Below are 17,288 nucleotides of genomic sequence, written 5' to 3'. Positions count from 1 at the left end.
TGTGGCTCCCAGTAATTGAGGGTGTGCCAAGGCCTATGGGAGTCCCAAATGGGAGGATCTCAGACAGCACTTAGATTCAGGTTGATTGGAAGCCAGACACTCAGGTAGCAGCTTTTAAGGTATGCAAATATATACGGTACTGTAGGACCACAAGTGAAAGTCCCACTAGCCACCAGAGAGCCTAGAGGGGTCCCCTGGGCGGTAGTCATGAAAATCAGGACATCAAATAATGGTCCAAGCTCCATTCCAGGAGATAGCAGTGACTTGTAGTAATGCAGAGGGACAGGGCAAAGATGGCATCTGTTTGCCTTAGTCCCCAGAGATCACCTTAGTAAGTCGATAGATGTATGCTAAACCAGAATCCTGCCCCTAAGGTTGAAGCTCCAGGACATGCAGGTAGACCTTTTTCACAGAAAGAATGGGGGTATAATTCAGTCTGCTGTTTGTGCTGTGACTGGGGGGTGGTAGCCAGCCAAGAACTCTCTTTAATTGTTACAACCCATGAGACCCCCGTCCCAGGAATGCAAATCCTGCAGTCCATCAGAACCTGGCACTCAAGGGGTTTCCACTGCTTGGCAGCCACAAAAACCAGGACACCAGATGTGTATACACTTCCTCTGTGGGAGGTAATTGTGCTCTAGATTGTGGCAGAGGGAGAGCACAGAGATAAGGCCCTCCCTCTGAGGTTTCTGGGGAGGATTACAGTAGGCCCTTAGCCCTGTGTTCAATTAGAAGCCTGCTTCTCAGACCAGAGCTACAGAAATAAGCTAATGGGACTTTTACAGAAAGATTGGACTTCTTTATCGGTTGTCTCTTGCTATACCCTAGGGGTGGTAGCTGTTTAAGAACTTTTTCTGTTGAATAAAGTCCTGTGAGACCTGTGAGCATAAACCCCACTGGTTCCCAGAGCCAGGTGACCTTAGAGGGTGACCTAGAGGTGTTCCTTAGGCAGCAGCCACAGAATGCCAGACCAGGATACAAACTCCTCTCCAGGAGATACTGACAAGCTGAAGTGAGGCAGAGGGAAGTTCCAATATAAAATGTTTCATTTCAGGGACGCCTGGGTGGCTCAGTTGGTTGAGCAGCTGCCTTCGGCTCAGGTCATGATCCCAGCATCCTGGGATCGAGTCCCACATCGGGCTCCTTGCTCGGCAGGGAGCCTGCTTCTCCCTCTGCCTCTGCCTGCCATTCTGTCTGCCTGTGCTTGCTCTCTCTCCCTCTCTCTCTGACAAATAAATAAAATCTTTAAAAAAAAAAAAAGATTTAAAATGTTTCATTTCAGCTTAACAAAGCAGAATTACAAAACTGTCGTGAGTTAGATATCTTTAGAAGAAGAACAGATAGTTCCCTTATATATCGAAAAAACAGAACATTAAAACAAAGTTAAACATTATTCTAAACAAATAACCACAATAAATTTTTCTTCATCAGTTCATCCATTCCAGTGTGAGGTGTTCTTTATCTGAGTTATGTTTCCTCAGAGGCCTGTGCCTGAGTGTCTATTCTATGAAGCATAAGTGGTTTCATATACACAGTACAGTCCTTTTTGCATGCCTCTGAGATGTCCTTCTTTTTTGAAAATGCAAACTCTGGCTTGTACCAGAGTTTATAGGAGAGATTTCAAATAAGCATTAGAGTAAAATCAGTAGATGACAAAGGCTTAAAATGACTGTGACTAGTTTATTGCTGATAATTGTCAAATGGAAAGATCTGAAGAGGGTTCATTATAAGAACAATACGTCTGACAGGGATATTTGGATGTGTCTGTGGCATGCAAAACAGATTTCTAAAAACGATGATTAAGCTTGTTTTCATAGAAGACAGTGACTCTTAACATCTGACTCATAAATGTAGAGGACTGTAACTCTTTTTTTTTTTTTTTTAAGATTTTATTTATTTATTTGTCATAGAGAAGCGAGAGTGAGCACAGGCAGACAGAGTGGCAGGCAGAGGCAGAGGGAGAAGCAGGCTCGCTGCCAAGCAAGGAGCCCGATGTGGGACTCGATCCCAGGACACTGGGATCATGACCTGAGCCGAAGGCAGCTGCTTAACCAACTGAGCCACCCAGGCGTCCCCTCTTTTTTTTTTTTTTTTTTGGTAACTCTTTATAGATGAAAAAATGTTAAGATATAACATGATAATCCTGAGACCTAATGTACCAGGAATAACACTAAGAATATCAAGTAAAGAGATTTCACTTGATAAAAAAATCAGTATTTTTTATGACTTCATAGTAAGTCTGAAATACATCCCATTTGCAAACCAAGAAGATACTGTATATGAATTAAAGCAGTAAGAATATACCACAAAACGTTTAAAATAACAGTTAATAACTGAAATTAGAACCAATTAGACTTTGATAAATATAGGAAAATAAAAACAATTTCTTAAGAGTATTGAATAGTGCTTTACTTCACATTTAAAAATATGGAAAACAAGGATATTGACAAATCTCCAGGGACTTATCATAAGAGACAATTTTTGAAATGTTTGTATTAATTACATTTTACCATATATATTTAACTTAGGGAAGATTAAGTGTCTCTTCTGATTTGACAACTCTTCCCATGCAACTCTTGAGATAGTAACACATCAAACAAAGCTAATTATTTCTAGCATCTCTTCTTACATATTAAAAGAATAACTTTTATAATTATCCAAGCCTCTCTGAAAAATCTCAAAGATATTTTCACAGATGCGTAAAAGGTATTTTAGAAATTTCGTTTTCCTATATTTAGGATATGATTTTGCGAATCATGTTGTTCATTTGCTAGAGCTGCCATAAAAAAATACCACAGACTGACTGCCTTTATACAACAGAAATTTATTTTCTCACCGTTCTAGAGGCTAGAAGTCCATGATCAAGGTGTCATGTTAGGAGTTTGGGTTTCTTCTGAGGCCTCTCTTTTTGGCTAGCAATGGTTGCCTTTTTCTGTGTTCTCACATGGCCTTTTCTTTGTGTGTTTGCATTGCTGATGTCTTTTCCTCTTATAATAAGGACACCACCGAGTACCCTAACAAGTTCATTCTACCTTCATCTCCTCTTTAAAGCCTGTCTCTAAATACAGTTGTATTCTGAGTTACTGGGGATTAAGACTTCAGCATGTGAATTTTGGGAAAACAATTGAACCCATAACAGGAAGGCAAAAGTCAAAGAAATCATGAGAGGAGATTTGAACACTTTATTAAGATACAACTATTGATGTTAGAAACAATACTTGGTTACTTATTTTATCAAAGTGTCAGTAAAAGATTTCAGAATAAATGTGGAGGGTAATAAGATTGAAAAGAACTTTTAATTCTTCCAAAACTGAGGACTTTTTGTTTTTTTTCTCTCCTTAAATAATGAAAAACAAAGTCAATATAAAGCATCAAAGATTATTCTAATAAGACACAGAATTTTCTCTATCAGATTACACAAAAAAGTCAAGAATAATATTTTATATTGTAGGTGAAGGCATTAATCATTAAACCATGAAGCACACCCTTCAAAATTGAATGGCTAAGATGTTAACACATTTTATAGCTTCTTTCAGAACAAAATATAAACCAAGACAAATAAAATTCACTTGCTACATTGTCTTCATTTATATTCTTTCATGTTCTAAAACAAACAGACTTCCATCAGGATAGTGGTGTTGTCTCAGAGGGTCCATGAAATCAAAATGATTTTCGTTTTATTACTAAGATGTTCTCTTTGTTAACATGTAGTATGTTCATTATGCTCATCTTTAAATTGAATCAATATTTTGAATTTTCGTAGTTTTAGGGGTGCTGGGTGGCTCAGTTGATCAAGCATCCAACTCTTGATTTTGGCTCAAGTCATGATCTCAGGGTCCTGGAAGTGAGCCCTGCAATGGTCTCCATGCTTAGAGGGGAATCTGCTTGAAGATTCACTCCTCTGCTTCTCCCCCAGCTCTGTGTGCTTCCTCTCTCTCTAAAATAAATAAATCTTTTTTTAAAAAGTGGGGGGTGGGGGACACCTGATGTCTCAGTTGGTTAAGTGTCTGCCTTCAGCTCAGGTCATGATCCCAGGGTTCTGCGATCAAGTCTCACATCAGGCTCCTTGCTCAGCAGAGAGCCTGCTTTTCCCTCTGCCTGCTGCTACCCCTGCTTGCATGCCCATAGTCTCTCTCGGCAGATAAAATCTTAAAAAAAAAAAAAAAAAAGAAAGCCCTTTTTTTTTTTCTCCTTAACTTTAAATTCTAATACAGTATTGGTGCTTTTTAACCTCTTAAACTCTGTTTAAGAAGCTGTTTGAGCAGCATGGAGGTTCCTCAAAATGTTGAAAATAGAACTACCTATGACCCAGCAATTGCACTACTGGGTATTTACCCTAAAGATACAAACGTAGTGATCCGAAGGGGCACATGCACCCGAATATTTAGAGCAGCAATGTCTACAATAGCCAAACTATGGAAAAAACCTAGATGTCCATCAATAGATGAATGGATAAAGAAGATGTGGTACATATACACAATGGAATACTATGCAGCCATCAAAAGAAATGAAATCTTGCCATTTGCGACAACATGGATGGAACTAGAGGGTATCATGCTTAGCGAAATAAGTCAATCGGAGAAAGACAACTATCATATGATCTCCCTGATATGAGGGAGAGGAGATGCAACATGGGGGGTTCAGGGGGTAGGAGAAGAGTAAATGAAACAAGATGGGATTGGGAGGGAGACAAACCATAAGTAACTCTTAATCTCACAAAACAAACTGAGGGTTGATGGGGGGAGGGGGGTTGGGGGAGTGGGGTTATGGACATTGGGGAGGGTATGTGCTATGGTGAGTGCTGTGAAGTGTTGAACCTGGTGATCCACAGTCCTGTACCCCTGGGGATAAAAATATATTTTATGTTTATAAAAAATAAAATTAAAAAAAAAAGCTGTTTGGGGTCCTGAATGTCCTAAAAGTATAAAAGAATTCAGAGACCATCAAAAAGTACTCCTTTTTCCTTGTAAATCAAAAGCACATTCACGGGCACCTGGGTGGCTTAGTCGATTAAGTGTCTTTCTGAGCCCATCATGATCCCAGGGTCCTGGGATTGAATGTGTGTTGGGCTCCCTGCTCAGTGGGGAGCCTGCCTCCCTCTGCCATTCCCCCTGCTTGTATTCACACTTTCTCTCAGGTAAGTAAATAAAATCTTAAAAAAAGAAAAGCACGTACATAGTTGTATCTCTCTGTTAGTACTGCTCCTAAACAGAAGTACAATTTACAGAATAGTAAATAGCTCAGTAATACCTTTCAGGTGGAGAGATTCCTAAAGGGTGCTCAGGGCTTAGTATTGGTGGGGAGAGTGCCCTGTTTCAAAGTCTTCACAATTTTTTCTGACCATGTAAAAAGTATTTTGTAAAGAGCAAAGAAGAATGTGAAATAGCCCTTCTAGATAGGACAATATGTACTACCTAAAACTAACAAATCAGATAATTGGTATATACATAGATATTCAGATCATTCAAATTTAATGGAAAGTCCAGGGAGAGGGGAATTCCATGTAAGTATTGTATATAAGTTTTATTTCAAGTACCAACTCTAGTTGGTTGGTAATGGTTCTTGGAGATATATATTGAGAAGGACTTTGAGAGAACACTTTGTTAGAGAAGAGTGTCAGGATTTTTAGCGCTGTGGTTATGGGTGGAAGAGGTAGTGCCTTTTCATAACTTTTTAAAACAAGGCATCACTAATCTGAGAAGGGAGGAGAATTACTCAACACATGAAAATTGGGGGGGAAAGGTCAGTTTAGATCATAACCTAATAGTGTACATTAAGTTATAAAGGGATTAAAGAACGTTAATGTTAAAAAAGTTCTGAGGCACCTGGATGGCTCAGTCGTTAAGCATCTGCCTTGGGCTCACCTCATGATCTCTGGGTCCTGGGATCCAGCCCCATATCAGGCTCCCTGCTTGGCAGGAAGCCTGACTCTTTTTCCTCCTGTTTGCATTCCCTCTCTTGCTGTGTCTCCTCTGTCAAATAAATAAATAAATAAAATCTTTTAAAAAAAATGTTAGAAAGTTCTTAAGAAAATAATTCTCTGATTCAAACATAGGAAAAGCTTTGGGGTTCCTGGCTGCCTCAGTCAAAAGAGCATGTGACTCTTGATATCGGGGCTGTGAATTGGAGCCCCACGTTGGGTGTAGTGATTACTTAAAAAAAACAGAAACACATGAAATGGGAAAGCCTTTCTCAGTATTATGGCAATGAAATACGTTTGATTAAATGGAAAAACAAATCTTGTGTGAATCAAAATTAAGTTATTATTTAAGAAAAATGGTTGTAGGGGTGCCTGGGTGGCTCACTGGGTTAAAGCCTCTGCCTTCAGTTCAGGTCATGATCCCTGGGTCCTGGGATCAAGCACTGCATCGGGCTCTCTGCTCCACAGGGAGCCTGCTTTCCTTCCCCTCTCTCTGCCTACCTCTCTGCCTACTTGTGATCTCTGTCAAATAAATAAATAAAATCTTAAAGAAAAAAGAAAAATGGTTGTAGCAAATACAGCCTAAGATTAATTAGCCTGAATATCCAAAGTACTCATACATATTGGTGAGAAAAACAGTGAGACACTTAATAAATAAATAAGACAAACATTAACACACTCAATAGATAAAGGAAATTAATGGAAATGCCCAAAGAGGAAATTCATGTTACTAAAACCCATGCAAAAATTATTACCCTCTTGGAGTGCCTGGGTGGCTCAGTCAGTTTAGTCTTGATTTTGGCTCAGGTCATGATCTCAGGGTTGTGAGATCCAGCCCCATGTGGTGCTCCACGCTCAGCAGAGAGTCTGCTTGAGATTCCCTCCCCCTCCCCCTGCTCATGCACTCTTCTTCTCTAAAATAAATAAATCTTCAAGAAAAATTATTATCAGGCTGCCTGGGTGGCTCAGTCGGTTAAGTGTCTGCCTTTGGCTCAGGTCACGATCCCAGGGTCCTGGGATTGAGCTCTGCATGGGGCTCCCTGCTCAGCGGAGAGCTTGCTTTTCCCTTTCCCTCTGCCTGCCACTTTGCCTACTTGTGCTCTCTCTGTCAAATAAATAAATAAAATCCTTTAAAAAAAAATGTTATCCTCCTTAGTGTCAAAGAAATAGAAGTTTAAAAAGCAAGAGATGAATAAATAAATGGAAAAGATCGAGTTAATTTTTTTCTATTACAGGGTAACAAACTATGTAGGTAAGGAAGCTAATGGGCCAGCTACAAGAGGAGGAAGTAATGTTAGCATATCATCATTTTTCAACGCACAGTGAATTAATGATCTAAGCACCGAGCATCAGTGGTTCCTAACATTGCAGAAAGGAACTCAGCCACACATTATGTGCTTCCTGATGGAAAAACAGCTCCTGCTACCACCTTGTAATAGTTTTGTTGAAACATTCAGACTTTAATTAAAGCCTTTTTAAGATCCAACCACCAATTTACAGGAGGTACAGAAGGACCAAGAGAAATGTGAGGGGAAACCTTGAGGATGCAATTAGCAAAATTCAATCTACAAGAAGCTGTTAAGACAGATGACTAGATTTTATAAACTTTTTGGAGGAGTGATTACAAGGAAATTAAGAAAAATAAATTTTGGTACCTCACTTATATCCCCAAGAAACTTATTCGTGTACTGTACTCATCTTTCTTCTTGATTATAGAGAGCAGAATCACATTTTAGGGATAAATGAATAACATCCTGCTAAATCTTTTAAGGAAGCTAACAGTTTCAAGTAGATTTGTGAAAATGATGTAGAGAAAAGATTTTAAGTTGAATCATTGGTTTATTTAATATTTTAGATTTACCCTTTTAATCTGTTCTTAGAAGTTATTTTTGCCATAGAGCATTCTTGGTACTTGTGGAAAATTTAGTCATGTTGATGTTTTGAACTCTGAAGTTCTCAGTATGTTCTGAGCTAGGTAAATATTTCTTTGTATTATATATTGATGTTAACAAATATTTAGTGAGTTCTTTTGCAAATCAAACATTGTGCTTGGTAGTAGGGAATAATCAAAGAAATTAAGATGTCCTTAAGAATTTATAATTCTGTAGCAGCCATGGTTACAAATAATACAAGGTAAAGAACTAGCAAACTAAAGGGTGGTGGGGGTCAGGAGTAGGATGACAGAAATGTATTATATTTGGAAATAATGAGACTTAATTAGCCCAGTATCGGGCTTGATGTTTTGGTATGTGATACCGCTAAGTGCTAGCCCAGCAGTCCTTTTTTTTTCTCCCCCACAGTACTTTTGATAATAGATGCTCTTTCCATTTTGAGAAGCAAAAGAGAAGGATGAGGCATTGAATATCTTTTTGAAAAAGAACTTTATTGTCTTAATTTTACTGCTACTAAATTTGCTTATTAATTATTTTGGACTAGATTTGGTTTGTTGGGTTTTTGTTTTAAGATTTATATATATTTTTTGAGAGAGAGGCAGTGCAGGTGGGGGAGGTTCAGAAGGGGGAGTCTTAAGGAGACTCCCACTGAGAGCAGCACACAGCCTGACATAGGGCTGGATCTCACAGCCCTGAGATCTCAGCCTGAATGGAAACAAAGAGAGCTTAATCGACTGTGCCACCCAGGTGGTTGATTTGGGTTTTACTGATAAAAAGTTGCCAATGAAGAGCTGTGGGTGTCATCTTACTTTTGTATAGCTATAGTAAAAGAAAATTTTGCATTATCAAGTATTTTACTCAAGAAGTTTTAACATTTGCTTGTTATTCTTTTTTAAAAATTAATATTCTTAATTTTTATTTTCTTCTGAGCTTTTATACCCTTCGTTCAATTTTTACATCATCTTCAGTTTAAACTAAAATATATTGAGATAAAAAAAGGCATTGACTAGAAACACCGCTTTATTGTCCAAGCTGGAAGAAAGACTTGCAGACTTACCAAGTGCTCGTTATACTTCATTCAGTGTGTATCACTCAGTCAGTCACTTTTCTACAATAATCAAAATATTCCAAGTCATTTTATACTGTTGAATGCTGAATAGGATGTCTAGTTGAGTTAGATTATTAAGAGAAAAATCCAGTAGCATATTTGATAGCCTGAAAATGTCATATAAATCTTGAATTTCTTTACATCTTATTTTTATTACAGATTCTGAAGAATATTTCTGTGTGAAAAGAATTTTCTCAGGGGGCGATCAAAGCTTTTCACATTACTCTAATCGCCAGGTAATAGTAGTCATACAAGTAATTACTGAACTCAGATAATTTTGAATAATTTTTAAAGCCCATATTAATGTTCTTTGTATGTTACAAAGTAATTGCCTTAAGCCTTTTTGCCCCCAAGTCTGCAGAATTTTTCTGATCCGGTTAGTAAGTACTGTTTCAGGTATTTAGTAGAGATATACTCGGTTAAAAAAAAATGAAATACAGGGCACCTGGGTGGCTCAGTGGGTTAAGCCGCTGCCTTCGGCTCGGGTCATGATCTCAGAGTCCTGGGATCGAGTCCCACATCGGGTTCTCTGCTCGGCAGAGATCCTGCTTCCCTCTCTCTCTCTGCCTGCCTCTCCATCTACTTGTGATCTCTCTCTGTCAAATAAATAAAAAATTAAAAAAAATGAAATTTTTTCATTTGAAAAAATGAAATACATAGTGGAAACTTGTCTTGGTTTAAGTTATATATATCTGCTCTCTGGCTAATCTACTTACTTTAAATTTAGAACTGTGGGCCACCAGATGACTTTAGATGTCCTGATCCTTCAAAACAGATCTGGACTGTGAATGAAGCTCTTATTCAAAAATGGCTGAGCTACCCCTCTGGAAGGTTGCCTGTGGAGATAGCCAAGTAAGAAAAACATTTTTCCTACCCAACACAAACACAACCTCTTACCTCCATGGTAGTGCTATCTTGTACTTAGAAGTTTTTGTTTAAATAAGTATTTTATTAATACCACTCACTAAAAAAAAAAAATCGTTCACCAAATAGTTTACATAAGTTTAAATATCTGGAATTTCTATAATGATACTTTAAGAGCTCTCATTTGAATATATTTATATGTTTTAATTCTTTCATATTTATAATATTAAATGATAACTTGAAATATTAAACACAACCACTAGGATTGGATTTGAAATAATGTTACTTCTAGCTTCTTAGTGTTCACTGTCTTTTAACTTTTATGCTTCTTAAAAGATTTAAGTATTAAATCTTTCTTGAATATTCTGCTTATAGATGAACTTGTTTAGTATTTAGAGTTTTCTGTTGTTGGTTTTGGGGATGAGAGACTATATCTGATAAGCTGTTTTTATTTATTTGTTTTTTATTTCTTTAAATATTTTATTTATTTATTCATGAGAGAGAGAGGGGCAGAGGAAGAAGCAGGCTCCCCAATGAGCAGGAAGCCCAATGGGGGACTCAGTCCCAGGACCCCAGGATCATGACCTGAGCCGAAGGCAGATGCTTAACCATCTGAGCCACCCAGGAGCCCCGATAAGCTGTTTTAAATTACAGATTGTTTTCCTAAATTAAAATTTTTCTTAAAAGCCCCAAAAGGTGGATTTCAGAAAAAGTAATAACGTCTGATATTAGATTTACCATCCTGTATAATTAAGAAAATTAAATGTATATGTTTATGTAAAAAAAAATATTTTTTTTCACAACATCGGATTTGTGTCTGTGATTATACCACCCTGAATGCACCTAATCTCATTTGATTTTGGAAGCTAAGCAGGGTTGGGCCTGGTTAGTACTTGGATGGGAGACTGCCTTGGGAGTAGTGGGTGCTGTAGGCTTTAAAAAGAAAGAAGGAAAGAAAGAAAAATACCAGATCAGTTTGATGAATTTTTAGAAAGTCTAGGATAAGCGGTATTACTTTAACCTTTAGTAATTTAGCAGTTTGTAAAATTCTGATTTATACTAGTTGAATATTGGGTAGAAGAGTGCTCTGTGGCATTAAATAGTATATTAAATACTTTGATTAAAAAATGTGGACACTGGATTTCTCATTTTGTGATTTGGGGATTTTTTTAACTTTCTTTTTAGTGAAATAGATGGAACATTTTCTTCTTCTGGTTGTCTAAATGGAAGTTTTCTAGCTGTTAGGTAAGTGGTAATTCTTTGGTATGCACAATTTTTAAAATTTATTGTATTAAGTAATATATTAAATAACTTAAATAACTTTAAGGGTTTATTATTTTTTTCTCTCTCTCTTCTTTTTTTTTTTTTCTCTTTTATAGCAATGATGATCACTATAGAACAGGCACCAAATTTTCAGGGGTTGATATGAATGCTGCTAGGCTTTTATTCCACAAACTTATACAACCTGATCATCCTCAGATATCTCAGCAGGTTTGTTCTTGAAGTATTTTATATTTTGTTATATAGCCTGTTGAACTTTATATTATTTTGTATATTTATAGCCCAGCAACTTTGTAGTTTTAGATATTTCATTGTTTCTATTATATAAGCCAATATAAGAATTAAATAAGGTTTTATTTTAAAGCATTTACAGCTTAGCTATCAAATATCTGTAAACCTCTCCAGATGTTTAAGTAGACCTTTAATACTTAACATTACCATGTTGGTTAAGTTTCTATATAGGTATAGCTCTAGAGAGTTTAAATTGAAATTTACACACCAGAGTTTTAAAATGCTCTTAGTAATGCTTAGGCATTAAATTTCCCTGTGTTTCAGAGTACAATCAGTGATTCATTCTAAGATACATTTTTTTTTTTACCATTTTATGTTTGCTGTGTTTATGATTTTTCTCCTTGTTTTTGGAAAGTACATTCATTTTAAATAAAGTAGGTTTTACTTTTTGTCAAAATATAGGTGGCAGCTAGTTTGGAAAAGAATCTTATTCCTAAACTGACTAGCTCCTTACCTGATGTTGAAGCATTGAGGTTTTATCTTACTCTACCAGAATGCCCCCTGATGAGTGATTCCAACAATTTCACAACAATAGCAATTCCCTTTGGTACAGCTCTTGTGAACCTAGAAAAGGCACCACTGAAAGTACTTGGTAAGAATTCTGGTCTTTTTTTTTTTTTCTTTTGTAATTTTTTCTCTTTAAATAAAGGTGCTAATAAGTTTTTAATTTTTTTTTGCGGTCTGAAATTTTGCTACCTTGCTTATTTGACACTGTCTTACAGAAAAATAAACCTGTTTTTCCTTTCATTGCTTTTTCTAGTCATGCTGGTCATTAGAGGCAAAGCATGTTAAATATTAAAATTTTAATCAAACAACAGCAGAGACCATATCAGGGAAGAGAACCAACTGTTTTCTGTATTTCCCCTCCCTTGTCCCTCTTGGTCTTGCTATTAAAGAAGTAAAGGTGGAGGTACAATTAAAACTGAACAAAGATGGTTATTAAATCCTTCTTGAACTCTGTTATAAACTCTTTGCCTTGTATATCTCTCACCTGCTAATTTCCCCATGTTTGATTTTATTTCTCTGAATGTAGATGAGATTCTACCACTAATCTGATCCTATTGTTCTGTTTCTATCTACTGTAATTTTTTGGCCTAAACTTTTCTCAACTTAATTTCTCAATTTGTATAGATTTCATCTCTATCTCCTGGCCATTATAGTTTGCTTGCTACATTTAACCTAGTACTTTCTTTGCTGATAGAATTTATTGATTTATGAAGCTAAGATACATAGAAGTCGTAAAATCAGTACAGAAAGTTTTAGGCTGAGAGTGAGCAGAGGAAGTAGTTAAGTAAAGTGTAGAATCCTCAGTAAGTGAAGCAGGAACTCACAAGAGTATTTCCTTCCATGTTGTCAAAAGTTTTTGTATTTCTGTCTGCCTCATAAGATTATGGTGTTTGTAATTAACAACTACAAACAAATATGTGGGGAAGAACAGACATGTTAATACTTTACATAGTTCTCAGTATCCAATTTTCAGGATTACCTTGCATTTTAAAGGTGTGGTACTTCACAATATTTCAACTTTATGTTAGGTTGAAAGATAAATCTTGAAAAGATCCCTAAATATTGGGTCTTTAGCATGTTTAAAAATTAACATTCTGATTTTTCAAAGCACTTTTTAAAAAAAGGTGTGGTATGGGGTTTTTTTGAAGTTTATTATTTTTAGTGATCTGTACGTCCAAAATCGGTCTCAAACTCCTGACCCTGAGATCAAGAGTCCCATGCTCCTCCTGTTGAGCTAGCCAGGTGCCCACCCCGGAAGCACTTTTTAATAACTGATTTTAATATTAGGTATAGTATTGAGTTTTTAATGTAATTTAGGAAGCCACGAAATGAATTCAGAAGACCTTTCGTACTTTATTTTGCTTCTGAGAGCTTTCAGATCAGTATTCTTTGAGAGTAGGATGATGTCTGTAAACTCTAGAAATGTTACATAAAATACTGTGTTATATGGATCTTCCTAGGATTTTGAGAGGGTTAAGAGTACTGCTTTTTAGAAGAAAAGTCTTGTATGATTTTGAAAATTGTGATTCTTTTTTTAAAAATTCATTTTCTTTGTATGTCCACCCTTTAATAACAGAAAACTGGTGGTCAGTACTTGAACCTCCGCTATTCCTCAAGATTGTAGAACTTTTTAAGGAAGTCGTGGTACATCTTTTGAAACTCTACAAGATCGGCATCCCCCCCTCTGAAAGAAGAATTTTCAACAATTTTCTTCATACTGCATTAAAGGTTTTAGAAATACTGCATAGGGTATGTCCAGTAGTTCTTTTATTTTCCTCTCTCCTCAGTGCTGCCTAATAGATTGATGATGTTTATTTTAACATTAATATTATAGATTTAGGTTAGCTTAGGAGATACAGATTATAGATACTTAGAAAAGTTAACTAAGTTTTTCTTTAAAAAAATAATACATACTTTGGAGCTTTGGTCTTACTTGACTTTGTTAGGCATTTGTAGATAACTTCTCTGTAGTTGGGCAGAACAATAGCATACTAATGAATTAGAAATCTCCTTACATTTCTTTGTGAAGAACAATTAGTTTAAATATGATTTTTGTCATTTATAAGTGGTTATTATATGAGAGATTGCATCCTGGTTGTGATTATGAATATTTAAACTCAAGTTCTTTTGTTATTGGGTACTAATGGTTTCAATCAAAGTAGAATATTCCATTTGAAACAAATGACTAACTTCTAACTTGAAATTGGAACCATATATAATTCATTAATTTGCCTATTGTTCTTTCCTGCCCTTCTTCCCAGTGTAAGAAATAGTACCCTTTACACTTGTAGCAGTTCAAAGTTACATGAAGAAGTAGAGTCTCAGCTGTTTGATTAAAGATGGATTTGAGACATCCCTGACAGCTGGTAGGTATATCTCTGTTAAGCCATTTGGTATTCTTGAGAAGCTATTTTGGGAGACATGACCTAAGGGAGAGAAGCATATGTTTCTTATCTCTAGAATGACTAAAAAACCCACTGGAACCTTTAATCTTTAGTTTCCTCTCCTTAATAGCTTCTTTAGTATTTTCAGACCTTTCTTGCCTAGTGCAAAGGTAAATATTAAGGGATAAAAGAGATACTCCTTCTTACTCTTTTAGTGAAGTTCCTGGGATTTCCTCAGTTAAACTTCTTGAATTTACTTTTTTCTTTGGTATTGAATATGTTCAAGATTCCTAGTAATTCTCTTATTATAATTGAAGAGATGATTGCCACTTCTTTCCGTGGGAAAACAAGTCATTCTTTCTTTTGCCTTTCCTAGAATAAGGCTTTCTTGCAGCATTTTAGGGATAATTGAATTCTGCAGTAAACTTCTATTAAAATCCTCTGTCTTCATAGGATGAGTTTCTACTTTTCTGTGTGCCTTTTGTCTAGGATTCAAGAGATTAATTAGATTTTTTTTTTCTTTCCTCTGGACTCTGTTTTACTGTTACTTCAAGTAATCATCCTTTGTCAGCTGGACCCTACTGCCAAATAATTATTCACTCTCTTCTTTATCTGTTTATCTTTATTACTCCTTTAAAAAAAAATTGGTTTCCTTAGCTGTGTCTTTACCACAAGTTAAAGGGAAGGTGGGAGAAGGAGAAGAAAATTGAACTTTTTTTTTAATAATTGAAGACTGAACTTGAGCAAGTAACTTAAGTTCTTTGCCTAGTTTAGAAGCCTCAACTTGTACTGAGGTAGAACCCTATGGGACTCCATCTCCAGAGACTTTTTTGATGGAGCCATGCTAGAAACTAGGATCCTATGTTCTTACTGGCTAAAAGGGAAGAGGAAATAATTTTTAACACTGGCCAAGATTAGAACCTCCCTTCTACATTAATTCATGTGAGCACTTTACATATATTCTTCATTTAACTTTTTAAACTCTGTAGTTTATAAAACCCCTTAATCTAAATGTCAAAGGTCATAAACCAATAAATAAGAGAGTCGAAGTACAAATACAAATCTGCTTCCAAAGTCCCTGCCGTTTCTAATGTACTTCTCTATTAGCGGGTATGGTAATAGAACATGTTTAGAAAGGGGTTTGCTTTTATTTTATGCCCCTACATTTAGAGGTTCATACTTACATAATCGCAGGTAGCATTTTATTGTTAAAACACTATTTTTGCTGCTTCCTATTGGTGTGGTTTTGAACAAGCCTTTTCCTTTATCATATATGTAAATGGAGAATTATTTATAAAATAAGGATTAAAATACTGGCCTTGAAAGTTTCCCACGAATAATGTATTATTTGAATTATATAATATATGTAATTATTCTACTTTCATAAGGCACTGATTTTGTTACCACCACCACCATTTGGGAAATGGCTACTTTCAGTTTGATTTATTGGGTTATGAGGAAACTGGGTTGTTGTTTGAAGTTGTTACACTCAAAAGCAGAATGATAATGGTATTAATGTCTGAAACATCATGTCTGAAGTATCTCTTACTGGGAGTCCTTAGGGCAATCACTTATCTTTCTCCTCCTCCTCACTTTGAAGAAAACTTTCCTTGGTCCTAATCTGCCACAAATAGATAGTTGTGGATATTATCATCAAGGATGATTCATTTTCATTTTTAGTGAAACCCAAGTTGCTTATCAGAAACTTGTATTTTCAAAAACACCTTCTGTCTGACAACTGTATTTATATTTCTTCTCTTTGCTCCATGGTTGAAAATTAGAAGTTTCCTCAAATAGTTGCCTTCTTGACCTACTGGTCAAGGATTAGGAACTAGATTAGGAACTAGAGAATTAGACTGTGTTTACTAATCATTTCAGGATATGTGGATGACTGGTTCCTCCCTTACGTCATGTCCTTTCAAAAGCTTATAAGTTAAAAATAATTCCCAGTGTTCCAAATGGTATTATAAGAAAGATAGCTCTGGTACTTGCTGTCAGGAATGCATATATTACCAGATAAATGAGTTTATTGGCAAGTTGTTCAATTGTTTAGTGGTTTTTGACACAGTACATTGTAGAGATACTGATATACCTAAAGAGAAGACTGACTTGGCATTTCTAGCCTAATTGCTACATATCTTCTAAATCAGTGATTTTCAAATTTTTATTTTTTTGTTAAGGAACACTTAAATAAACCGAACAGATAAGGCACACATATATACTTAACATATACCACCTCTGAACTGAGGTTAATGAACCAGAATACTAAACAGTAATGAAAAGTGAAATAGAAGTGTTATGATCAAACATACATAGATTTTATTTTGTATATTTTAGGCCATAATACTACTATATAGGTTGTTTTAAACTTGGGATTTCTTCTTTTTTATTCATTTCACAAATGTTTATTAAGAACCTACTATGTTATCATTGTATTAGACATTAGGGATACAATTATAAAGAAAAGATGTGATTCTGCCCTTGTTGAGATTATAAATATAGAACAGTATAGACATACAAATAAATAAACATTTGTTATAAAGCATGGTAAGTGCTAGATTGAGGAATATAAAGGGTGCTATGAAAACACATAAGAGGGCTCATAAATCTAAAGAATAAAGGAAGGCTTCCTGGAGAAAATAATGTCAGTGTTATCTGCCATATAAATGTGTGTGTGTGTGTGTATGTATGTATCTATGTATATACATATATATTTTTTTTAGACTGTTGATTTTATACATAAATATATGCAGGTCTTTTAGATAAGTCTTCTTGTTTAACTTCCCTGTTTTTATTAAGAGCAGTATTAACTGATTTTCTCTTTAGTTAAATCATTGTGATTGAATTAAGTATCAGCCATAATTTCCCCCAGTGTAAATTTGATATTTGTCTGTTTTGAGCCAAAACTGGTTTCTGAATTGTTTTTTATTCTAGCATAGCACTTCTTTTCAAAAACATCTATCTGCAGGATATACAAACTGCAAACATTGATTGCTCTTGGTGAAGGAAACTGCAGTTTACCTCTTAAAATCTAAAATATT

The 17,288-nt window shown here is 35.6% G+C and overlaps 1 protein-coding gene and 1 pseudogene across 5 annotated transcripts in view; both read left to right on the top strand.

Annotated features, from left to right (window-relative positions):
* HERC4 (HECT and RLD domain containing E3 ubiquitin protein ligase 4) overlaps positions 1 to 17,288 on the top strand; it is a 122,631-nt gene that overhangs the window by 58,632 nt on the left and 46,711 nt on the right. For 4 of the 5 annotated variants that reach the window (XM_047701692.1, XM_047701690.1, XM_047701691.1 and 1 more), the window contains exons 9-14: positions 9,080 to 9,156; positions 9,648 to 9,772; positions 10,970 to 11,029; positions 11,164 to 11,275; positions 11,759 to 11,948; positions 13,440 to 13,612. In XM_047701692.1, coding sequence (XP_047557648.1) covers positions 9,080 to 9,156; positions 9,648 to 9,772; positions 10,970 to 11,029; positions 11,164 to 11,275; positions 11,759 to 11,948; positions 13,440 to 13,612 — 737 coding nt within the window. Of the gene's footprint in view, positions 1 to 9,079; positions 9,157 to 9,647; positions 9,773 to 10,969; positions 11,030 to 11,163; positions 11,276 to 11,758; positions 11,949 to 13,439; positions 13,613 to 14,124; positions 14,230 to 17,288 lie in introns of all 5 variants that reach the window. The other variant, XR_007122619.1, reaches the window with a different exon arrangement.
* Positions 10,600 to 10,719, top strand: LOC125085356 (uncharacterized; annotated as a pseudogene).

This window comes from Lutra lutra, chromosome 14, assembly GCF_902655055.1.
Source record: "Lutra lutra chromosome 14, mLutLut1.2, whole genome shotgun sequence".
Classification (NCBI taxonomy): domain Eukaryota; kingdom Metazoa; phylum Chordata; class Mammalia; order Carnivora; family Mustelidae; genus Lutra; species Lutra lutra.
Note: the sequence above shows the minus strand (reverse complement) of the source record. Positions and strands in the feature narration are given on the sequence as shown.